The 23,614-nt window shown below is 38.1% G+C and overlaps 4 protein-coding genes across 7 annotated transcripts; 3 read left to right on the forward strand and 1 right to left on the reverse strand.

Annotated features, from left to right (window-relative positions):
* The first annotated feature begins 1,382 nt into the window (after positions 1–1,382).
* LOC131336310 (probable CoA ligase CCL8) lies at positions 1,383–10,039 on the forward strand. 3 transcript variants are annotated; one of them, XM_058372098.1, is made up of 17 exons: positions 1,410–1,721; positions 3,344–3,513; positions 3,814–3,987; positions 4,300–4,486; positions 4,583–4,671; positions 4,926–4,994; positions 5,166–5,219; positions 5,357–5,464; positions 5,831–5,929; positions 6,191–6,283; positions 6,404–6,481; positions 6,662–6,766; positions 7,415–7,505; positions 8,108–8,181; positions 8,383–8,562; positions 9,477–9,530; positions 9,640–10,039. In XM_058372098.1, the coding sequence occupies exons 1-17, from the start codon at positions 1,577–1,579 to the stop codon at positions 9,682–9,684; spliced, it is 1,815 nt and encodes a 604-aa protein (XP_058228081.1). In that variant the 5' UTR covers positions 1,410–1,576; the 3' UTR covers positions 9,685–10,039. The 3 variants fall into 3 exon arrangements, with proteins under 3 accessions (XP_058228080.1, XP_058228081.1, XP_058228082.1); XM_058372099.1 differs by adding an exon at positions 3,231–3,253 and having other exon boundaries at positions 1,597–1,721; positions 9,477–10,039; XM_058372097.1 differs by having other exon boundaries at positions 1,383–1,721; positions 9,477–10,039.
* Positions 10,040–11,569: 1,530 nt separating this feature from the next.
* LOC131298475 (uncharacterized) lies at positions 11,570–15,160 on the forward strand. The gene is made up of 4 exons (XM_058323955.1): positions 11,570–11,756; positions 13,392–13,600; positions 13,712–13,852; positions 14,796–15,160. Exons 2-4 carry the CDS (start codon positions 13,436–13,438, stop codon positions 14,940–14,942), a joined length of 453 nt encoding a protein of 150 aa, XP_058179938.1. The 5' UTR covers positions 11,570–11,756; positions 13,392–13,435; the 3' UTR covers positions 14,943–15,160.
* An 875-nt stretch (positions 15,161–16,035) lies between these two features.
* Positions 16,036–18,263, reverse strand: LOC131335060 (peroxiredoxin-2B). 2 transcript variants are annotated; one of them, XM_058370235.1, is made up of 4 exons: positions 18,180–18,263; positions 17,690–18,054; positions 16,762–16,841; positions 16,036–16,481 (listed from the first exon to the last, which is right to left on the reverse strand). In XM_058370235.1, exons 2-4 carry the CDS (start codon positions 17,842–17,844, stop codon positions 16,228–16,230), a joined length of 489 nt encoding a protein of 162 aa, XP_058226218.1. In that variant the 5' UTR covers positions 17,845–18,054; positions 18,180–18,263; the 3' UTR covers positions 16,036–16,227. The 2 variants fall into 2 exon arrangements, with proteins under 2 accessions (XP_058226218.1, XP_058226216.1); XM_058370233.1 differs by lacking the exon at positions 18,180–18,263 and having other exon boundaries at positions 17,690–18,078.
* A 1,950-nt stretch (positions 18,264–20,213) lies between these two features.
* Positions 20,214–22,945, forward strand: LOC131336347 (uncharacterized). The gene is given in 5 exon segments (XM_058372134.1): positions 20,214–20,493; positions 21,424–21,567; positions 21,923–21,998; positions 22,000–22,138; positions 22,574–22,945. Coding segments are annotated over 5 exon segments (765 nt in total). The 5' UTR covers positions 20,214–20,248; the 3' UTR covers positions 22,735–22,945.
* Positions 22,946–23,614: the final 669 nt, after the last annotated feature.

Raw genomic sequence — 23,614 nt, forward strand, 5'->3', positions numbered from 1 at the left:
TATCTATCGCTCTCAAAATAATCAAATGAGCAGCTTATAATAATCTAGATATAGAGAACACATCATATCTTGTAGTATGAATTAAAAACTGGAGTGCAATAGTCCAAAATAAAATAACTTTAGTGATTTCTTTACAATGGACCGGTGAACAAAAATTCGTATCATCTTGTGAAAGATACCCTAAAGCAATCAAACGATAATCATATTCCCCCTTCACAGGTTCTACAGTAGTATCAGTGATCCGGGCATCAAGACATAGATTCCAACATGTACACGTGAACGCAGCTCTCTGATTCAAGTAAACGCGTTACAAAATTCGCAAACGAACACCTACCAGATTCCAGCGTTCTTATTCCCCTTCTTTTCTCTTTGTGATTTGATCAGTGATAGTAAGCTATCAATGCTAGATCGAATTAAATTTTTCGATTTTTTTTGTTCGCGTTTAGCTCTAAAAAGTGAATTGTTATTTTTTTTTAAAACGGAAAAAGTGAATTGTTCGAAATACTTTTTAAACTGACGAGAGTGTAATTAGGCTCTGTTCCGGAAACTTTCTTAAAAAATAAATACTTATTTCGCTACTTCTCATTTAAAAATAAGAAGAGTCATTCTACTCAACCTAAATAAAAAGTTTCTTTCATATTTTCAAACTCAAAAATAATGTAAATGAAAAAGAAAATTCAAAATTTTTTGCACTTTATTAAAGATCTCAATGAGATATATCAAACAAGATCCATAGTGGTAGGAAAATTATTTGCGTAAACACATGATTTTTTATCTTGAAGTTGCCTTATACAAAAAATAAGACTGTTGCTATGATAATGGGCGCCGGCGGAGGGAAATCGTACCAGTTGCCGCGCCGGGCCGTCTCCGGCCACCAGACGGCCGATCCGAGCCGTCCAAAAATTCTAAAAAAAAAAATCCGAGGGGGCTATCGCGAGAATCAATGGCATCCGAGATGTGTAGGGTACTTGATCCAAGCACCTCTTTTTCGTGTATATATGATCAAGCACTCTATATGGAAAATGGGTGCTCAGATCAAGCACCCTACATACCTCGGATGCCGTTGATTCCCACGTTAGCCCCCTCATTTTTTTTTATAGAATTTTTAGCCGGCTCGATTCGGCCGTCCGGTGGCCGAAAACGGCCCGGCGCGGCCGCCGATACAATTTTCCTCTCCGGCCGATCGGTACTTATATAAATTTTTTTCAAAATAAATACCAACTTGCTTTCTTTACGTAAACAGATGATTTTTATCTTAAAATTACATTCTTTTTCCAAAAACCATCATTTTCTTAAGGTGGAAGGCATCTTTATTAAAAAAAAATTAAGTTCTTTTGTGTTTCTGGAACGCAGTCTTATTAGTGAGAGCCCGCTAAAAACTCCTCTCTCTCTTACAGCTTCCGGGGTCCCTTCGTTCCCTCTCTCTCTCTCTCTCTCTCTCTCTCTCCTGCGATTCGATTGGCAAACAAATCGACCTAACCTTCTCCGAAATGAATTCACTGAACTGTGAAATCCACCTACCCGTAACCAAAACCCGCGGTCGCCATAAATAGGGTGCGAAAACAAACACCGATAAATGAGGTTAATTAAAGCCATCAATAACCTCCGTCCTTTCTCTAGCTGTCGCCTCCTCTCTCCTCTACACCTCTCCACCTTCGCATCCGTATCCTCTTCTCTCTCTCTCTTCTGCCCTATCTTCTTCTTCTCTCGTCGCTTTTCCTGTAAGTTCTCTCCGCGCCAATTTTGATCTTCCTTCCATCATTCATTCTCAATTTGTGCGCATACACTTGTACGTATATGTGTGGATATGTTCTGTAGGATTATTGCTTTGTGTTCGTGTAAAATAGTCTAAAAATGCTACAATTTGTACACAATTGTGCTCTTGTCAATCTTGCACTGTTTAGTGTGGATATGTATTATGGGATCATTGCTATGTGTAAGGACACAACAATATGTGCAGCATTGTGTGCAGCATGTCGATGTGGAAGAGTTTTTATTGGTAATTGGATAGATTGATGTGTTTCAATACGTTAGGAAGCGAGGCCACACTGGCATGTTGTGCATAATGTTGTGTTTGTTGCATGTTGCATGGCTCGTGTGTATAATAAATGAGAATTTTTGCTATGTGTTCGTAGAAGTATGCATACATGTACATATAATCTACATTTGCGTCTGAGTTGGCGTTGTTTTGCTCTGAGGATTTTTCCCCTGATTTTTCTTGTGTATTTACTGGTTTTTTAAAATAAACTTCCCTGATTGCTTCAGGCTTTCTTCGATTGATCCGTATGATTTATTTCTGTTATCTACTATTAGGTGAACTACTGAGTTTTGATAACAGGAGTGAGTAATAAGGCTGCCTGTGGTATTCTCTGTTGAATTCGATGTGATTTGGATTTGGATTTGAGTAATTCAATGTTTAGGGACGGATTGAACTGAATTATTAGGCCGCATTTGGTCTCCTTAAAAAATGATTTGGATTATGGCTTCTTTTTCTGGAATAGAGAGTCTAGGATTGTAAATCACATTATCCTTTCCATCTGGGAGTTAAAATTTTAATTCTAAGATCAAGTCTACTCGTTGGTGTCAAAGGGGCATTTGCCAAAGCCATCTTTTAGCTTGCTTGAGTGTCAAAAAGCCAAAAAGTAGCAATGTCTCAGCACCGGTTTGGTGCCATTGTAACACAATCTCAAATCAGACCATTGGATCAAACCCATCTCATACTTTCAGCGCAAATCAAATGGCTTGGATTGGATGCCAAGAACAGCATTGCCAAAATTTGGCATTGAAGTTGGCACAAGGGTGGAGAGGATTTTGCCATTCTTGATGCCAAATTTTAGCTTTGGCACACGGTTGGACTTTTTCTAGGTGTACTTGCGTAGAATGTAACCACAAGTTGCTTTCAATGTGTCTTGAATATTTGGGTCATTACAGAAAAAGTCATTTTTCAAATTAGGTTTACCAACAACTCAAATGTGTGGAATCTAGAAACCAGACCAGTGTTCCGATCTCAAACTAGTTCATTCTGAACCAAAAATATGATTTTTTTTACCGGGAAAGGCTAAAAATTTCCTTTGAGCAAAATGGAGCTACTTAGTTTTGAATTCAGTAATGGGACTATAATAAGGCTTTTTGTCAGATATCGATCCAAAGTTTGTTGTATGTGCCCCTTTCAAACAAAAAATATTATAGGCTTAATTCCGTGCTTGTTTAATTTGATTGTAAATTAACAGGTCTAAGGAGCTGGTTTGTGATTGTAAGTACAATTTTTATGACCGTGGAGATATCCAATTGAATATCCTTCTGTTTTCATCTTTTATTTCTTTTCCTTTTGTCCTTTCAACAGCTTTGGATCATAGAACATTCATGGAAGTGGTCAAAGCAGTCGCTAGACAGGGCTCTGCATCTTTTGAAAAGGTTGCTATAAGGGCTGATCAGAAGAGCTATACGTATGCCCAACTGATCTCATCCACTTTGAAGATATCGAGGCTTTTATGTAGCGCCAATGTAAAAACTGTGAGTTAAATATGACTTATCTACGGGTGGACGAAACTGCATGTCCTGTTTACATGCTTGCGACGTGCTTACAAGTTAGTTAAGAAATGTTCGAAGTTATATTGAGTTTCTATGCTACTCACAGATGAGAGAGATGATGCTAAATGGAAGTGTAACTTGTTTGTGTTGTTCAATGAATAATTACGTACTTTTTGAACTTGATAATTCTCTCTCTCTCTCTCTCTCTCCATTTTGCTGAGATTTATGTGAACTACCCTTTTCTGACTCAGACAAATGATGGTAGTGCGATGATTTTTATAGGTTGATGGCACCAAAGATAAAGACCGTCTTGGTGGAGCTCGAATAGGAATTGTGGCAAAACCTTCAGTTGAGTTTGTTGCTGGAATGCTAGGAACTTGGTTTAGTGGAGGTGTGGCAGTTCCTCTTGCTCTCAGCTACCCAGAAGCTGAGCTCTTGCATGTGATGAATGACTCGGTTCGCCTTCTATTTTTCATCTCCCTTTCCTTGTTTCTTGTTTTTCTGTGGATTTTTTAATCTCTATGACGAGAAGTTAACTTCTTGTATGCCAGCACTTGTTCTTCAAACTTTGGTCCATTCCATTTCATTATGAAACATTATTAGAAATGATGGCGGCCATTTTTCTGAACTAATTTACAGAGCAGTTAAAAAAATTACATGTTGAAGTGGTGCTGCTCCATTGCAGCAGACAAACATTTTAATGCTGTTATTGATTGTTGTTTTCTTGTTCAAGATCTATGCAGAACTCTTATGCCAATTCGTTTGTAGGATGTCTCCATGATTTTAAGCACTGAAGATCACTCCGAGCTTATGAAAAATGTTGCAGCTAAAAGTGCTGCTCAATTTTCTCTTATTCCTCCTGTACCTTGTATAACTGAGCATGATAATTCAGAATCTGCAGAAAGTGATGTGGGTAATAGTTTGGAGGGGGTTGACAATTCATACAACAAACAAGGTGGCTCACCTTAAGCCTGTATGCGATTTTACCTTCTGGTTGAGATTCATGGAACTTGGTGACATATTTTGCATCGTACTTTTTGGTTTTATGCAGGAGAGGACCCTGCACTAATTATATACACTAGTGGTACTACGGGTAAACCTAAAGGAGTTGTTCACACCCACCAGGGCATCTTGGCTCAGGTACTTGCCTTAACACCACGGACATTTTACTTTCAAGCTATAGGTTTTTCTAGGCACTCCAATGATATTTAGAATAAAGAACATGTCTATTTTCCTTGTTTATGATGTTCATTTTAAATTGTGGTCAAATGTTCAAATTGGAGCGAATCACTCTTGAATTTTGTAACCTCTTTCCCTTATCAATTTTACTTAAGTTACAGACCAAAACCGTTAATATTGGCACTAATTTTTGGTGTCTTTTGGCTCTACGTCAGGTCCAAATCTTGGCGGATGCTTGGGAGTATACATCTGATGATCAATTTCTGCACTGTCTCCCGTTACATCATATCCACAAATGTCCTTTATTCCTACTATGAAATACCTGCGTTTTAGTATTGTACTGGTATTTCTCAGGCTTGTAATTTTGTGACGTTTATTCAGTTTCTGGTCTTTACTTTGGGAAAACCTTTATGTTACAAATCCAGGTTTTCTTGATCCTTAACTTGTTCACCATACATGTTCATGGGCTTTTCAATGCTTTGCTTGCCCCTCTTTATGCAGGTTCAGCGGTAATCTATTGCTTCCCCTTCATAAGTCTTTCGTACTCCTTTCCTTGTGCCTTGTATTGTTTCTGCCTTTTAGTTTTAATTTAGGTTTTATTTTTTTCCAACTCTCCTGATTCTCAGTATATGGTTTATTCTTGAAGGTTGATTTCATTCCAAAATTTAGTGTGAGAGGAATTTGGCAGAGATGGCGTGAATCATATCCAAAAGATGGGAAAAAGGCAGAAGATGCCATCACTGTGTTTACAGGAGTAAGTCTCAATTTTTTTATGGCATAACTTAGATATTTATGGTCTGTGTTGAACATGATTCCAGGTTCATATTTCTTTTTTCCTCCTAGTCCTCTGATTCTAGAACACTTATAGAAGTGGGTCTTTTTTTAGTACAATGATGTAACCTACTTAGTTGTTGGGCGAAAGTTATACTATCCAACCTCTATTCCTTGGGACTCTGGTTGGGTCGGGACTGTCGGGAGCTTCTGATTGTGGAATGCTCTGGATGAAATAGCAATTTATTTATTTAGCACAAACTAGGGAGTACTTGTGCCCCAAATTGGTCTGACTTCACATTCAATGGCTGTTATAATGTGATTTCTTCAATGCTTTTGGAATATTTAGGTTCCAACGATGTATACTCGATTGATACAAGGTTATGAAGCAATGGATCCAGAATTGCAACAGGCTTCTGCTTCAGCTGCAAGCAAGTTGCGTCTTATGGTAATTAGCTTTCAACTCCTTATCAAGATATGACTGAAAATGAAGTTGGCATCAATGTTTTGATTTATTGTATTATTAGCTAGACTTTTTTGGTACTTTTGAAATGTGATATAATGTGTACCTCCTGTATTATGTATTAGCAAGGAAGGGTATCTCCTGAATTGCATTATACTGTTCCTTACAACTGATTTCTTGTTTTCCTTTACCTGAATAGAGTGAGGAATGCTTAAACAGTGGTCTAATTGCTTTTCCTAATTGCAGATGTGTGGCTCCTCTGCACTTCCTTATCCTGTCATGCAACAGTGGGAAACAATTACTGGGCATCGCCTTTTAGAACGATATGGTATGACTGAGGTGTGTACTAGGCTACTAGCTGTCTACATGAAGCTCCTTTTGGAGGATACTCTTTAGGGAAGGCCATTTACTTCCTGCCGATACATTCTGAATGTCGTAAAATTTATTTGATATTTGTAGTTTGTGATGGCTATTTCTAATCCCTTGAATGGCATAAGGAAAGGAGGCACTGTCGGAAAACCATTGCTGGGTGTGCAGGTTAGTGGGGTTCATAATTTTAGACTTCAATATTTGAAGTGCTTCACCGTAGATCAGTCTTATGCTGATGATGCCTGATGATTTAATGTTTGGTGATGGTTCGTCAGTTTTTTTCTGGAAGAAGACTTTTAACTGAAATGATAGAGGGAACCTATGAGTAACATTTCTTGGTTTGTACAGGCAAAAATACTTCCAGAAGATGAGAGTGGTGATGATACAACAGGTGTGGGTGAGCTATGCATTAAAAGCCCTTCATTGTTCAAGGAATATTGGAAACTTCCAGAGGTGCTTAAGTCATTGTATTCGTACCCTGTATCAGCATTGCATCTTGTTTGCATCTTCCTCATCCTCTCTCTCTCCAGGGTGCTTTGCTATAATGTTATACATATTGCAGCAAAACCATTTATCAAACTGAAAAAAATTGCACCAGGGCACAATCCTGTTGACTTTATTTTTTTTCCCCCCCCCTTTCAAATAGTTTCTAGATGAATATCCAAGATTCCAAATCATGTGTCGTCACTGTAATTGACAAACAGATGTTATGCTTCCTCAAGGACTGCTATTGCTAGTTCCCTAGGGAAGCCATTACCTATTCATTCTAAATAGTGTTGAATACGTGCTTTGACTAGAGAGTAACATATACGTTGTGTTCCATAAGATTGTAGTGTCTTTGTTTTATCCTTGAGAAACTGTAACCTTTCAGTCTCACATAATGTCTCCATTTCTTATGACCTTGAAGCTTTTTGTTGGAGAGTCATTCATAAAGTGTGGTTACTTTATAAAATGAAGTGCAATGGCCTGAATATGTTGTTCCTTTTGCTTGTCATCTTTGTCTTCTTTGGCTCTTAGTATCTTTGATGATGCTGTGACATTGTTGAAGGATATAATTTTATATCTCAGTATCTCATTCTGGAATATGCAATCACTTTTTAGGTAACAAAGGAGTCGTTCATTGATGGTGGATTTTTCAAAACTGGAGACGCTGTTAAAGTGGATGACGATGGATACTACGTCATTTTGGGACGTAAGCATGCTTAGATTCCATGTACATGCATGTAGCCCTTTTATTTCTTTTGCAAAATGTACATCTTTGACGAGACTGCCCATTAACTGTTGGTGTGGATGGAATGAGGGGTGGTTTGATTTTTAAAATTTTCATGCCCGCATCCATTTATACTAGCACTGAGTATCACATCGGTACCTACTTTGCTCTGGAATTTTATAACTGTTTCATTACAGGGATCAATTGCAGTTCCTCATCTAATTGCCTCTTGATCTATGAAATGAAATGTACTTATTTGGGTCTTTCCCAAATTCTCTCATGAACAGAACATACCAAAAAAGGTGTTGAATGTACAGTTTATATCTGTGATACCTGTTTTGGTGTGCTTCTGATCCTCTTATGATAACATGAAACAAAGAGCGTCATCATTCATTTGGTGCATCTGCACTTGTGTACTCGTTTCCTCAGAGCACTGTTGATGTGGCCTTCTTTATAGTTTGATGTGTTGCACCAATTTTTTTACTCTCTCTCTCTCTCCCTCCCTCCCTCTCCCTCTCTCTCTCTCCAGCTGTTTTTTATTTTATTTTATTGAAGCTTTTCAATTGCCTAATGTTATTCCCCAGGTACTAGTGCTGATATAATGAAGGTTGGTGGATATAAATTATCAGCCTTGGAAATTGAATCAGTTCTTTTAGAGGTAATTCTTGGCTTCCTTCTCGCAACTGTTCTAATTCAATACTGCCAAAAACAATTCCTGTTCTACAGCAATGCTATGATGTAAATGACACCTCTTTTGATGCACGCAATACTCTTACACATTGCATTTTTAGAAAAAATAGGAAAAAATTATTTGGATGTTAAATTGGACATGGTATTCAACTGATCTCCTTTCCTGCAGCATCCAGCTGTATCAGAGTGTTGTGTTTTGGGGTTACCGGACAAAACCTATGGGGAGGCTGTTAGTGCAATAATTGTACCCGAGGCGGAGCTGAAGAAAAACCGAGCAGAAGAGTTGAAGCCTGCTATCGGCTTGGAAGAACTTTGCACCTGGGCTAAAGAAAGACTTGCTCCATATAAGGTTAAACCGCTGTACCAATCTTTTCGCTTCTCCCTTCCTCTTTAGCTGAACTGTGATTAGCACTTGTTGCTGTCTTTTTCTCATTGGTTGTGCACTAGTTGCTGTCTTTTTCTCATTGGTTGACAAAGTGCACTATGTGACATCCCAAACTAAGCATTGTTTCGAGCCATGGTACCCACACTCACACCCAAAAACTAAGCATTGTTTCCTATTCAATTGGTGCTGGCTGAAAAATAACCAAACCAATTAACGACCCGCGCCAGCTAATCTGCTAACCCTTAGTCTAACCACGTGGCTCAAAAGGTTAACCTCAGAATAGTTGCTTGTCGGAATCAGTTCTGTACTATTTCTACTTTTCAGAGCCTACCGATGTGGGACTCTAGTTTTGGGGTTTCACACCAATCTAACCTTTGTGTCCCAACTGCGACATTTGTTCCTCGCCATTCTGCTCAGTCAAGGGACATATAATCAGACATGAATACAAAAATCGGGCTTTCAAACTCTTGAAGTGTACTGGGTGCATTCCTTAGATTGAAACTCTCTTGATGACATTCGGAAACTCTAACAATAGAATGTCTTAACACCCTCTTGTGTTTAGTTTGCATCATGTTGAAACATTTGCTAATATTTCTGAACATTGTCAAAAGGAAGGAAAAGAAAAGAAAATGATATCCATTCTAGGTAGTGTTGGCTGTTGAGATTTACTTCTGAATCTTGAGGATGTCTTTTTCCTTATTTTGGTGCTTCTATTTGTAGTTCAGCTATTTCAGCATCATGTTTAACGTTAATACCAACTTTCTTTAGTTCGTCTGGGCTGTTTATTGAACTAAGTTTTTATTTTCAATTGCTTCAAAGGAAACGGAGCTTTGATACTTGTCAATTACTAACCTTATTACCCCGATAATTTTTTGCAGCTACCAACTCGATTGTTCTTGTGGGAGACGCTTCCTCGCAATGCTATGGGAAAGGTGAATTACTTCCTACCAATTTTTGTCATTGGCGCTTTAATTTTCTCCACGATTGAAAGGCGATGTTATGTGCCAATGATCTATCACTGTTTTTTATTTATGTTTCCAGGTGAATAAGAAAGAATTGAAGAAAAACCTAGCTGCTGAAGGATAATCAAATTACTTGGTTGCAATTAGATACCGGAGAATGCAACAGTGGTTTTCTTGGTTTTGCTAGTTTTCCTTCGTTTTCAGCCTGTTATAGGCAGGGGTGCTGAGAAGCAGTAGAAGAATAGACGTATAAATGTACGCGAGTGTGTGTTCGCGCGCGCGTGTGAAAATTTAGTAAATTAATCAACAGTTTAATAATTTTGAAGATGTTTAGGAGGGAGTAGCTGCTCTCCTTTTCTTTCCAAGATGTATACAAAATGGAGCATTTATTTCTGTAGATGAGCACATAAGTTTATCCAGGTGCAAGCCTGAGGTCAGGTACTAGTAATGAATAAATCAAGCTTGAGTATATTTTTGCAGTTCGTTAAAATTTTAGATTAAGTTTGAAAAAGTTTACTGCTCGAGCATGTCGGGCTTGGTTATCAATCCTGGACAGTAATTTTTTTTTCTTTTCCAAAGAGTTCTATAGGAAGATTATGCAATATTTACTCATAGGGAATGTTTGTTTGATAAAATGCAAACATCTTATTGGACTATGGCCCCCCTATGTTAGTATCACTTAGAGCATTCACAATGTAATAATCAAAACTATAAGGTTGCTAAAGTTAGCAATGTTTGCTTAAAAAAGTGCTCACATTGTAATAACCAAATTTAGCAATCTCTTAGCAACTTATCAAATTTTAACCTTTGAATAATCAAATTTAACAACTTTTACCAATAACCAAAACTCAATAACCAAACCCAATAACCAAATTCAAAACTAAAAAATTAAAAAACACATCACATTAGAATCGTCTCATCAAGATGAATAATTTGGTGTGGTCGGGTGCGTGATTGAAACTCGTTTGCAATTGGACATAGATGCATTGCGTATTGTGGGTTTTTTTTTTTATAGAGATACAAAAATAACCAATGTGGAGATCAAGTTTGTTAGATTTGATTATGAACTAAATGGATAATCAAATGCTGACGTGACACATTTTGGTTATCGATTTTGATTATTTCCATTGTGGATGCTCTTATAAGTTATATTATTAGATTATGATGATCTTAATTATTCACTTAAAATTTAAAATAAGTTGGAGAGAGATGCTTATAATCTGCTAAATTAAAGTTTAGATTGTTAAATAAGTTGTAGAATAGTTTATTACCAAGTACAGCAAATATTTAGATTAACCTTTATCACGTACACGTCAAACAAAATTAATACTATAATAATCGAAAAATATATCGTTACACAGAAAATATGTACACTTGAATTGATATTTTAAAAGAAACATTTTTAAAAAATAAACAGTTTATTTCACATTTTTAAACTCAAAAAAAATGTAAATGAAAAATAAATTTTCAATTTTTTTTTGCATCGTGTAAAAAATTTCGATGAGATCCCAAATGAGATTCATATTGCATATTTTTATATTTCAATAAATTCATAATTTTTAGCTTGAAATTGCATTCTTAAAAAATAAGGACTTTTTTCCCGTTGCAGAACGGGGGCCGATACCCGGTATCGAGATGCTGAGATGCTGCCAAGTGGGTGTAGAGCGGTTGATTCAGCTATTTATCTCGGCACGGATAGTTTGAATCGAATCTGAGCACATATAAATCGCATATAAATTTGAATCATTTATTTCTCCGATTAAGATCAAAGTCGTCAATTGTCAAAATGAGCGGCGCGGCCATCTGGCCGCTCTGCAGCACTTTGCAGGGTTGAGCTTGGCAGTAGAAGAGGTCAAACACAATTCGTACGTAACAGAAGAAAAAAGATTTTACTAAAAATTACTACTACTACTACTATTGCATCTAATAAGCTCAAGAAAACAGCACTATGGAGTCAAAACCACCGACAGCGACAAGATAAAAGGCTGATACAGATCGGGAAAGGAAGATAGAAGCCCTCAAGTTGTGATCGGAAAACTCGTAAAAGCCCTAATCTGATCGGAAAAATTCCACTTGTCCCAATCGAATTGGAGGTTATATGCAGAACAGCAGGCGGCAAGCCCGGTTCAGTCGTCGCCGGCGAGTTCGGTTCAGATTAGGGAGAGGTGTGTTTGGCGATTGGGCCCGACATTGAAGGTCAGATTTCCTACGAAAAAAAAGCCCTAATTGATTGTTATATAGAACAAGGTGTGAATTTTTGTATAAGAATTGATTGTTCCATTTCTGTATTCGTATCGTTTCAATTTGTATTTATCTTTGAGGTTTTATGTAATTTTAAAATTTGAATTAATAGAACTTAGGGGTGTTTCCGTGGATGGACTACAGCCCTTGTTTACGGAATTCTAGTCTTCTAGATAGGTTATTCTATTCGCCGGCCCCGACATTCTAGGGGCCTAAAACAGACGAAATTGCGACAAAAAAAAAATTCTCATGGGGAAGGAAAAAAGAAAATTCGGGGGCTTAAGTCAGTCAGTGGTCTCGTCTGCCTTAGCTCGGGCCGGCCATGTGTTCACATACATCAACTAAAATCATAAAATATCATTTAGCGAAAACAACTTCACTATTGCCATTAGCGTCTAATGATATAGCGGAAACGCACACTTGTTATGATCCATCAAGTAATATTCTTAATAACTCCAAGTTAAAAAATATAATATGATTTTGGAAATTAATTTTCGTTGTCCCTTCGTTCCAAGCGCACTTTATTTTTATCTTTATTCATGCGCAGTACCAAACTTGTACTTCCTACATTTTTTTCTTCAAAAAATATAATATGATTTTGGAAATTAATTTTCGTTGTCCCTTCGTTCTAAGCGCACTTTATTTTTTATCTTTATTCATGCGCAGTACCAAACTTGTACTTCCTACATTTTTTTCTTCACACGGAAAAGTAGTACTATAGTTTAGTATAATCTCGTAATTTTCGCATGAATACAAATAAAAATAGGAGCGCTTGTGGATAATATGAGAATGTAAAAATCAATTTTCTTAAATTTTCATCCGATTGAAATAGGACCATGGGCAAACACATAGAAACGGACGGAGCATGATACATAGGAGTAGTAAGATGGTACAACTGCACCGTATCCTTCAATTTCTGTTCAAAATTGAAGTTCGAGTCATATGCTTTTCTAATTAAGATAAGATGGTGCATTTCTAACGATTTTCTTCTCCCAAACCACACTGATTGAGGCGAGTAAGGCGCCTCCACTCTCCAGCGATACGGAGTGTTAAGGAGGGAGAGAGACTATAGAGAGGGAGAGAATGCTTTGACTGAGATAGATGCTTTTATCGCAGAATTAGACCTCTATAGATGACATCAAAGACGGGATTTATTGAAAAATGACAACCTTTTTCAAACAGTAGTAAGAAAGCGAGGAAAATTCTATGCGAGTCAGAATCCATTTTTAAGAGCAAAAGCCGAATCCTATTATGGATGGAGGAGCTTGATCCGTGTAGGGGCTGGCTTGTGGGGATCACTGAAGGAAAGGTTGGTCACAAATTTGGAGAGTTTGCTTTTACACGGAAACGAAGAACTTCGAGAACAAATATTGGACTGGGAAGAAGGGGGGGGGGGGGGGGAGGGGGGGGAGTAAGGTCTAAGCTCAAATGGCACAAAAAGGAAATCCGATTTCATATTTCATATTCTCTCTGTTTTGATTCTATAATAAAATCTTTAGTGATTAACGTCACTGAGATGATAATAAGAATGTACTTGCACAACACCCATGTATACCTCCGCTCCACTGAATTCACTTGACTAACCTCCAGGCCCACCACCAACCATGGTGGTTCTATGACGAGGGCAAGAAAGAATGCAAGGTAAGGATGATGATCCGCAGAAATCCCGAAAATGGCTGGAAGACATGTCGAATGGTTTAAGCCATGAGCTGGAAGCCCCAACTCTAGGCGGCATTCAGATTGAGGATGCGCAGAAAGGTCTCATCCGCTGTAGATTTCTCATCCCAAAACACCTCTCGGTAACAATGTTTTCTCTCCCCCTAATTCCAGCTGTTTCATTGTAAATTTTTGTTTGACACTCTCTTATCTAGTTCACTACCGAATACGAGTAATTTCCAAAACATATGCAGGACAAAGACGGAAATTGGCATGCTGGAGCAATAGCAGTCTTAATAGACGACGTCGCCGCGGCCACCATATGCTCCGTTTTTGGACTCATCAAAGTGTCTGTCAGTTTCAACATCTCGTACTTTTCAACAGCCAAGATTCAGGTTTATAACCCCTATTTCCATACACACTCATCAAAGTCTCTCTCTCTCTCTCTCTCTCTCTCTCTCTCTCTCTCTCTCTGTGTTAAAGCATCTCCAATTGTTCAACTACTATATTATATATTGAAATCTAATAGAAAGAAGACAAATAATCATTGAGCGTCAACCGGAAATTGTACTTGGGAGCAATTTTTTTCATTAAATCCGGCATGGACACACACACAAAAAATACCAAATGTGCGAGTGACAACGTAAATGGTATCAAGTACTTTTTATGTCTTGTTGTATCCCACAAACCACTTGCAGCGACAACCCCTTTGGATTGATGATTTGGTAAGAAAATAAAGGATTAGAGTTTCTCACCCGAGTAGCTCATTTGTATTGATTGATTTGGTGAGATTTTGTGTGAAAAGCATCCATTTCCTCATTGCACTTGTTCTCATCGCAATCCAAAGGAGTTGTTGCTGTATGAAGAGAGAATCATAGGCTTGGGATGTGAATAGAAGATTCATTTGTCTTGCTTTGAAATATGAAAAGATCTCTTCACACACACAGAATTTTACCACCATAGTTAAGTGTTTTGCTGGGGGTTATAGCATGGATGCCTCAGGAAATTAAGAGGGAAAGATGAAATGAAGTTTTTTTTTTTTGATAAGTAAGATGAAATGAAGTTGTCAAAGGGTATTCTTTTGGGACAAGATGGGTACTTCACAAATGATTTGATAAAGATTTTGAAGTGCTCAATTCCGATGTCATTAATTTGCCAAAAAATGTTCTCAAATTTGAGGTGAAAGTAGATTGGGGTTGTATATGGTCTAACCCTGCGAAATGAAAAAATTAGTTCAGATCTGCTTCAAATTATAGGGCATGTTTGTGAGATTTGGATAAAAAAATTTCATGCAGGAAAATTTACTCACATGTTGGGTGTTGGTTTGTGCAATGGCAGGAAGAAGTGGAGATAGAGGGGGAGGTTGTTGGCCATAAGAATGAGCTCACGTTGGTCATGGTGAGAATTAGAAAGAAAGACAGCGGAGAGATGGTTGCTTTTGCTAAGCAATGGATGTCTTCAACTCACGGGTCTAGCAAGCTCTAACATCGCAATTCAAGCGATGCGATATTTCTTACAACAAAGGGACCGAACTCTCTGTGCTTGTTGATAGTAGGCATAGCTTTCAACTCCACTTTAAATAGTTCAAGGCATCGGTCATGCCAAAAATTATGTTAAGAAAATTGCTTCGTTGCAGTATCTTCACTCTGCTCACCGAGTTTACGTGTTTGAGTAACTAGTAAAGTCGGTTAAAAAAATTAAAACAGTCCATCTCCTAGTTCTCGTACAAAAACTAAAACCCAAACTACCCTGAAACCGATACGAATAGTTCATTATCAATCATCTAGGCGTTCTAAAATCAAAAACTAAAACCCAAACTGCCCTGAGTTTTGAGTTCGGATTTGGGGACAATTAGAAACTTTGAATTTGAGTATGATAATCTCAAACCCCAAGCAGATTCGACCGGTTGCCTTCCCTATACTCGTCCCAAGATGAGCCCTACGTAGAATAGGCTATGGGGTATAGTGGTATACACAACCTTCAAATTTGAGATTTACTCGGGCAATTGAAAGAAAAACTCTTCCGAGCAAAACGAGGATATGCTGTTGGCCTCCCTAACGTGAACTACAAATTGGATCAACCAAATAAAAATTGCTTCGCTAACGTATAAACGAAATACTCCGTATATGATTTGATACAAGGAAAATGTGATCACAACAACATCAATATATGATTTGATCTTATAGAATAATAGGAGTACTAGAATATCCTCATTCTAGAATATTCTAACAATATTCATCATAATCTTAGGGTGATGTTCAGAATTTCTGACAAAATCCTCCTAGGAACTGATAGGTCCGGTAACTGAGCATATAAGTTTGACTATCCACCGATACGAACCTGAGGAACTGTCGATCTCATCAATCAACGGTCCAGATTAAAATTCAATTTTGACCGGTAAAAATTATTTTTTACTGGTCAAAATTAAAAACCATATTTCAACCGTTCATTGTCGAGATCGACGGCCCGTATTTGAGCAGGGTGTTGCACTATAGGAATTTCCAATCGCCACTGATATAATAATCTTCAGTATTTGAGCTAGGAATACTCTAACAAAAAGATACTCCAATACACCAAGAAAATAAACACGATATATCATATTCATACGACAAAATAGCAAGAGTAGTAAACTCATCAAATGAACTCCATAATCCCCAACACAAAACCACATCAGTAGCAACAACAAAACAAGTACCCCATGCTATTATTTCCTTCCCAGAACACCGCCATATCGTCATATATAGCCAAAAGAGAACAGTTGACGTGGCAACTAGAGAGCTGACAGAATCTCATCGGCACTGGAAACAGTGAACTCTCCGCCTGATTCTATGTTTGCAACCTTCACCTTCAGATCGTCAACCAATAGAGCAAACCTACGAGAGCGAGTTCCCAGTCCTTTTTCCGAAAGGTCAAGTTCAAGGCCGAGAGCATGGGTATAGGTTGCTGAACCATCAGCAAGGAACTTAACATGTTTGTTCTCTGGATATGTCTTCGCCCATGCCTTCATCACAAATGGGTCATTCACTGCAATTGAATATGCAACCATATTTGATCCAGCAGTTAAAAATCAGGGTGGATGGCGTAAACTAAGTATACCGCTGCATATGATTGTGTCAGAGATCTATATATGTTTAGATGTCAGCTTAAACATTGTTGCATATAATTTCATTTGAAAGTAGCTGAATTGTTTTGTGTGTGGACTGTGCAGTATAAATTCTTCCAGAGAACAAATTGTTCCTTCGTGTGTGAAGTGCTTAGAACATGTTAAACAAAACGCCACAATAAAAGTTAAGTTTAGAACTACCGCTGAGACACAAGATTTCATCAACACCCTTTGACTTTAGCTCTTCTGCTCTCTCAACGAAACCAGGTACATGCTTCATGCTGCAATCCAAAGACACGAAGATTCAGAATTAGAAAACAGGCTCAGTATATCATTCTGATGAATGTGAGAAGGCAAAAAATATAACAAAACTTCTATTTGCAGACACAAAAGACCAGTACATATAAATATGCCAGAAATCTTAAATACTGAATATTATACCACCTGATTAAAGCATTAGATTCACAGGGTTAAGTTTAACAAAATCATCTCACGTATGCAATACCAAGTAGTAATTACACGAGCGTGAAGACACATTTCACAATGGAGTGGTCCCTTAAGACACCAAAAACAAAGTTGCGCAAGACATATCAATTCCATGCAATTTAGAGGGGCAATGCAAAGCTACCCTAATACTTCATCTCATATGTTACTACCATTTTACAGAATTCAAAATCTTCGGAGTCAAGTCTCTTTACTAACCCATCTCCCCATAATTTCTTCCTCACTGATCGAACCTCAGCACCCCCTACTTAACCACCTCCATTTCCCTATCAACCTATCTATGTATCCAATCAATTTTCTGATTTGATTACCAATGTAAGCTAAACTAGGAGACCAAATTCAACAGCCCCTCCATTAGTCTCGGCTTTCATGCTAACACATGCAATTTCCAGATGAAAAAAAAACAAACTGAATTTTGGTGAAAAAACTAGTACTCCAACGCACCATAACAATATAAATCCACCAAATGGAGCCTATGATTAAGGTAAACCACGCCCGACTTCATCTAACCACACAACAGGCTCTAGCTATGTCACGAAACAAAAAAAAACCGTTGACTTTTCCTTTCCGACGTCCCCTAGGGCAAACCAAAAAGCGAAACGGAAAGAGGCGAGAGTATGTATACCTGCACGTAGGGGTGAAGGCGCCGGGGACGGCGAAGAGAACGACCTTCTTGCCGGCAGCGAGTGAGTAAATCGAGACGGTCTGAAGCTTGTCGTCCTCGTCGAAGAAGGCCAGGTTTCCGTCGGGAATCACGTCGCCTACTGCTATCGGAGCCATTTTCCCGACGGTCGTTGAATTTTTTAGGTTAAAAAACAAATAACGCCTCAACTACCACTCTCTGTCTTCGATATGTAGTGCGTACAGCGGGGCGTCGTGTGGGGTTTATATAGAGAGGTCTTTCCTTTGCTGAATTTAATAGTGAGCGTGGAGTCCGCTGTGATGAGAGAGAAAATCTGGCGACCAAGGCTCGGTTTCGAAGAAGAGCATCTACATCAGAAGAGGAAAAATGCATTTTTAGATATTTTGCAGAAGAATAATAAAAAAAAGATGCTGCATCCAATGAGGTGAAACATGAGGTAAGAGCAAGTACATCAATGGTTAGGAAAACTAACCATTAAACAGTGCCGAATTGTATTTTTGCCGGCTCCTTTTAACTTTCATTCTACACCAATGCTCTCCATAATTTTCTCCATTCCATTAAAATATTATAAATTACCCCATATGACATAAGAGAGAGAAAAGGCAGAAGAGAGAGGGAGAGAGAGAATTGCTAGGAAAATAATAAAAAAGTGTGTAGATGGTGAATAGTGCGTAGCTATTTTTAGCTACCCATTTGAAGAAATGTATTTTACCTTTGTGTTTACCTAGTCTGTTGCATTGGAGTTTTGGAGGTTTACTTCTCTATTTTACCTAATTTTGTGGATATAGCTCATTTGATGTACTTGCTCTAAAATGCATTTTGATGAAATGGTTCGGTATTAATACCGAAGAACTGTTTATGTGATTTTCCTTAAACAATTAGTTTCTCTCTCCTTGAGGGGGGAGAGAGAGAGAGTGGGGGGGCCTGGGGATATTTGATGGGTATGGGTAGGTAAAGTAGAGATGCTGTAGCAAATGGGATGTATCCCATGAATATGGGTAGGTAAAATGTACTGTTCATAGTTATTTTTGCTCACAAATGGTGTACTTGCTCTAAGAAAAGGAAAAGAAAAGAAAGAGAAAAGGAAAATAAGAGGAAAATGGGGAAAAATTATTATTCACTAAACTTGAAATTTTCATTTTTTTTTTCCAACCAAACAATAGAAGATTCTCTTTTTGAAATTTTCTTTCTTTTTCTTGAGTTCCAAACAAAGCCTTATTTTATTTTGAGAGTAACTTATTTACGGATGAGCCATGAGACGTAGCCGTCTGTTTCAGCAATCAATGGTTGAGATAATATGTTTTTAAATTTTGACTGATAATAGTTTATTTTTAATCCGGTCCGTCCAAACACTTTTGAGCGCGTAAAAAAGAATATACGTAGGTACTGATCATCGAAAAATGTAATTGCGGCTACAGAACTAGACAGAGCAAAATTAGAATTGTTGATCGAGTACATATCGGTACCAATTGAACTGAAATTTTTGCATGGTATCCTACTAGTAAATTCATCCGTGCATAATTAGCAATTTTTGATTACCGAAATGAAACCCGCAACATATCTTACTAGAGTGGGTAAAGTTACTCTCATTAAAGGTGAGGGTAAAAAAAAAATTACTCTTTCTTTTATGTGACGAGTTTTGGAAGAGATTTGACTTTGTAAACATTTGTTTTGAGACTTGCATGACCGGTCTACAATGTTGTTAATTTATTACTAATTAAATTACGTATTTTATTACTAATTAAATTACGTATTTTAAATTTTATTTCCAAGATCATGCTTATGCAAAACCGTGTGTTGAAAACATGTTTTCTTTTGTTGCTTATGCTGTCTTAAAAAAACAAAAGAACTAGTCAATCGTAATTGCTTAGCAAAACGACAATTGTAATTAACCTCGCAAAAGCGTGTTATCAAGAAACGGGGAGTCTGTTGTGCTCTAGGCACGAGAGGGGGATGTGCCTCTAAACTTCATATTTTAGGGGTCGTGAGAAGGTCTCCGTTTGGCGTAAAAATGACTTTCCGTTTCAAATTAATTGAGGCTAAACAAGTGAAAACGACGTCATTTTGATGTATAAAGGCAAAAATCCTAACAGTGTCCTTAATCCCCTCGTCGACTTCTACTTCTCCCTCTCATCGACTCATGCTCTTCCATCATCGCCACTTATTACCATTGATTTATTTGGGGTTTATGACTCCGATGAAATAAGGGCTATGGAAACACCATAGGCTATGGATATGAAGGGAATTTCAAAAAAAAGATGGTATTGCACCATTGCACCAATAATGCCGATTTTTTGGAATGTTAATATATATATATTTTATCCGTAATGTTAATATTTCATTTTCGGAAAATAACAATGGCTGAAGTCATTTTGGCCTAGCCATTGGACTTGGATCTCAAGAAGCGTGATTACACAGCATGTGTTTGTACTAAAATTTTAATAACGCGTTCGAGAATCACGCATACAACAAACCGAGGTTTGTTCATCACTCTCTCTCTCCCCCCCATCTGATACAGTGAGCGAGGAGAGAGAGGGAGAAATGGCGGATTACCATTTCGTGTACAAAGACGTGGAAGGAGCGTCGACGCAATGGGACGACATCCAGAGAAAACTGGGCAACCTCCCTCCCAAGCCCCCTCCGTTCAAGCCTCCTCCTTTTACCCCATCCGAAGCCCACCAAGTCTCCAAAACAGTAGACATTATATCCTGGATCGATCACAGGACCGAGGATCAGCTCGAAGACGACCCTCATCTCGACGACGATCGCTTCCTCCAAGATTACCGGTAATTGTTTGCTCAATTAACCCAAAGATTATTCTTTTTACAATGAAATTTCCAGGAATTAGGTAAAATTTAGCTGTAGAAGCTTCATAAGGGACTGCACCGTGCAGTTGGCCGATTGTCGGCCCCTTCCAGATTCACTTTCATGATCTGCATGTCATAGAGCTCGTTGAGAACTTTAGCCATATAAAAAACCATGTTAGTCGAATACTGATTAATATCTGATCGGAGTGATATATTCTTAATCGAAATGGGTTTGATGGCTGTGATCCAGTGTGGCCAAATGCATTTTCAGAAACATAAATGCACTATTAGGTTCCAATCAGTATTCGGGTAACATGATATTTGACATAGTTGATGTTCTCGGTTTTGGTACATAAAAGTGAACGCAGCATGGGCCAAAAATCGGCCAACTGCACGGTGCTGTCCCTAGCTGACGAGCCAATTCCTAGATGAAAACCCACGAAGGAAAATTCGCCTCCATGAGAATCTGTGATTTTTTCCTAATTTAATTGGGTTAGAAAGAAGAGGTTTGTAGAGATGAGAGAAGTAGCCAAGGATAATTGGTCAAAAACAATTGTGTTTGTTTGTTTTAGAAGAATAAAAATTTTAGATAAATTATTTCCAGGAAGTAGGTAATATTTAGGTGTAGATAGATGTTTAAATGACCATGAAGAAAAATGAAAACATGAGAATATGTTGTGAAGCTGGTGTCTCGTTCCTGCGAGAGTACCAGTAGTTGTTAGCCCCATTAATCAATTGTTTTTACGTTTATTTATTTGACAAGAAAAGTTCCAGGAAGTAGTTAAATTTAGTTGTTGTATGTTTATCTCGAACTTAAGTCCATGAAGAAAAATGAGGTTGTGAAACTGGTGGCTATGTTCCGCTCTGCATCATTTGAGCCATCATTCTTTCTTAATTTGATTGTTTTAGGAAAAAGAGGTTGGCAGAGATGAGAGAAGTAGCTAAGGTTCGGAGGTATGGATCGGTGGTTCCTATTTCTGGATCAGATTTTGTACGCGAGGTCTCTCAAGCTTCGGAAGATGTTTGGGTCGTGGTGATCTTGTACAAAGATGGGTAATAACTGATTTTTGAAATTTTGATACTTCAACTTTTCTGCTACTTGTGGAAATTTGATTCATACTTGGAATGAGAAAGCTATTGATTGTGCGCTTTTTGTTCATTGGGCATCTTGTTCTCTGTTTTGATTTCTGATGAATAATTGGAAGGCGGGATTCTTCTGGATTGGAAGAACTACCAAAATACCTATGGGATACCCTGTTAGTGTAACTGTTGTGCTACTTGTGGAACTGATTGTTATTACCTTTTAGGTTCTTAGCTTCATTGTGTCCAATATAGATGTCTTTGGATGTGTATGCATTTCCATTTGATTATTCATGTGTGTCTTGATCTCGGTTTTGGTTTCTCATAGATATCCAGAATGTGGGCTTCTTCTACAATGTTTGGAAGAGCTCGCAACGAAATATCCAGGAACAAAATTTGTGAAGATAATAAATCATAATATCTACTGATTGCATTCCTAACTACCCAGGTCGTAATCTTCCCACTCTGTTGGTGTACAATAATGGTGCTGTCAAGGGAAACTACACTGGACTGCATAGTTTTGGTCGCCGGTGCACTCCAGAAGGTATATGTCAAATTTAATTCACAGATTTTATATTTTCACTTTTGGCCCCTTGGAATGTGCTAATAAGTTGTTGCTTCTCCAAGAAACAAGAGGTTATGCATGCAAGAAACAAGAGGTTAGCCATTTATTAATTGATGAAGTGAAAAAAAGAGATACAAAAGCGCGCATTGTGCAGGCAAAAAAAAAAAGTTCCTTAGCCGATCTTCACTACTTTTTAACTGGTTATGTGATCACGAACTTTTCTGTTGATCTTCACAACATGAAGCATGAAACCAAGTTTTACAACATTACCTTCTCTTTAACTCTCTGTTTCCCCTGCAAAGTTAAATTGGTCTTGGGCCAATTTTTACCATTTAATGCCCTCTGTTGCTTGGTGTTCATTGTGATTTAAGTACTCTGTTACGTTTCCCATCTTTATGATTTCCAAATTGGTAGGTGTCGCCTTGGTCCTCTGCCAATCCAATCCTGTTCTCGTTGACGGGCAAAGTGGAAGCGAGCAGTCAAGAAAAGCAGTTCTGGATGACGTTCGGCAGAGACTTATAGAGAAGGTTGTGAGAGACCATGAAGATGATGATGGTGGATCTTCAAGTGATTAGGGTGCGGAGGTTTTGTTTTAACTACTCTTTATTTTCGTTTTAGGCTCGTGTTTCGTAATAGTGATGTCGTATGACAACTTATTTGCTTCTTCAACCCCTTTGTTCTCTTTTCATCTGTTAGCTTAAGGTTTGTCGATATGCCGTGAAATGTTTAGCTGGTTTTAATCCCGAAATTGCTCGTTTGACTTGGGAAATCTTATTTCCTTCGCTATTTTCCGCTTTCTTGGATGGGGGAGCTGAGCAAGGGTTATAGTTTCAAAGACAGGTTATCTGTGCAAGGATGGTTCTCTATGTTGTTAGCCGAGAGAAGCTGGATGGTAACTAGAGCGTCGGTTTCAACTTCCAGATTTTTTTATCTCCTCTCTGATGGCCCAGAGATACTAAGTCAGCTTGCATGTTACGATGGAACCTGCCACGCCTGTGGCCAGAGTGATCAAGGATTAAGCCTCCAATTGAGGCTGAACAATTGGCAATGTTGACGGCCCCATCCGTGTTGAGTTTGAAGAAATGCAAAGGGTGGAGGCACCCAACTGACAAGGATGCTACTCGGCCGGTGTTTGGGAGGCGAAGATTTTAACAGTGAAGCCCCATTCCACTGATTTAACCCGTGTAATCTTAGCCACGTGATTAAGCCTGGATAGAACTCGGGTTGGGATTAGTCTCAAGAAAGGCAATTTTACACAAAGTTGTGAACCACTTTGTGTAAAATCTTCAAAACGATTCAAACCAACCCAACAAATCCACACAAATGCTCATTCCGGCCCTATTTATTGGTCTCAGTTAACACTTTTTTCTGTCCCAAAAAGATTGTCTCATCCCCTTCAAAACTAAATGGGCGCTATTGATTGAATTTTCTCTTTTATCCTTTCTTTTTTAAATT

Source organism: Rhododendron vialii, chromosome 8a (genome assembly GCF_030253575.1).
Source record: "Rhododendron vialii isolate Sample 1 chromosome 8a, ASM3025357v1".
Classification (NCBI taxonomy): Eukaryota; Viridiplantae; Streptophyta; class Magnoliopsida; order Ericales; family Ericaceae; genus Rhododendron; species Rhododendron vialii.

Coding starts and splice junctions, on each gene's coding strand:
- LOC131298475 (XM_058323955.1), top strand. CDS start 13,436: ATGCAAGGTAAGGATGATGATCCGCAGAAATCCCGAAAATGGCTGGAA. Junction 13,601..13,711: donor TCATCCCAAAACACCTCTCG/GTAACAATGTTT, acceptor AAACATATGCAG/GACAAAGACGGAAATTGGCA. Junction 13,853..14,795: donor TTTCAACAGCCAAGATTCAG/GTTTATAACCCC, acceptor GTGCAATGGCAG/GAAGAAGTGGAGATAGAGGG.
- LOC131335060 (XM_058370235.1), bottom strand. CDS start 17,844: ATGGCTCCGATAGCAGTAGGCGACGTGATTCCCGACGGAAACCTGGCC. Junction 16,842..17,689: donor GCCTTCACCCCTACGTGCAG/GTATACATACTC, acceptor TTTGGATTGCAG/CATGAAGCATGTACCTGGTT. Junction 16,482..16,761: donor TGAAATCTTGTGTCTCAGCG/GTAGTTCTAAAC, acceptor ATTCAATTGCAG/TGAATGACCCATTTGTGATG.
- LOC131336310 (XM_058372097.1), top strand. CDS start 1,577: ATGAGGTTAATTAAAGCCATCAATAACCTCCGTCCTTTCTCTAGCTGT. Junction 5,930..6,190: donor CAAGCAAGTTGCGTCTTATG/GTAATTAGCTTT, acceptor TCCTAATTGCAG/ATGTGTGGCTCCTCTGCACT. Junction 8,182..8,382: donor TTGAATCAGTTCTTTTAGAG/GTAATTCTTGGC, acceptor CCTTTCCTGCAG/CATCCAGCTGTATCAGAGTG.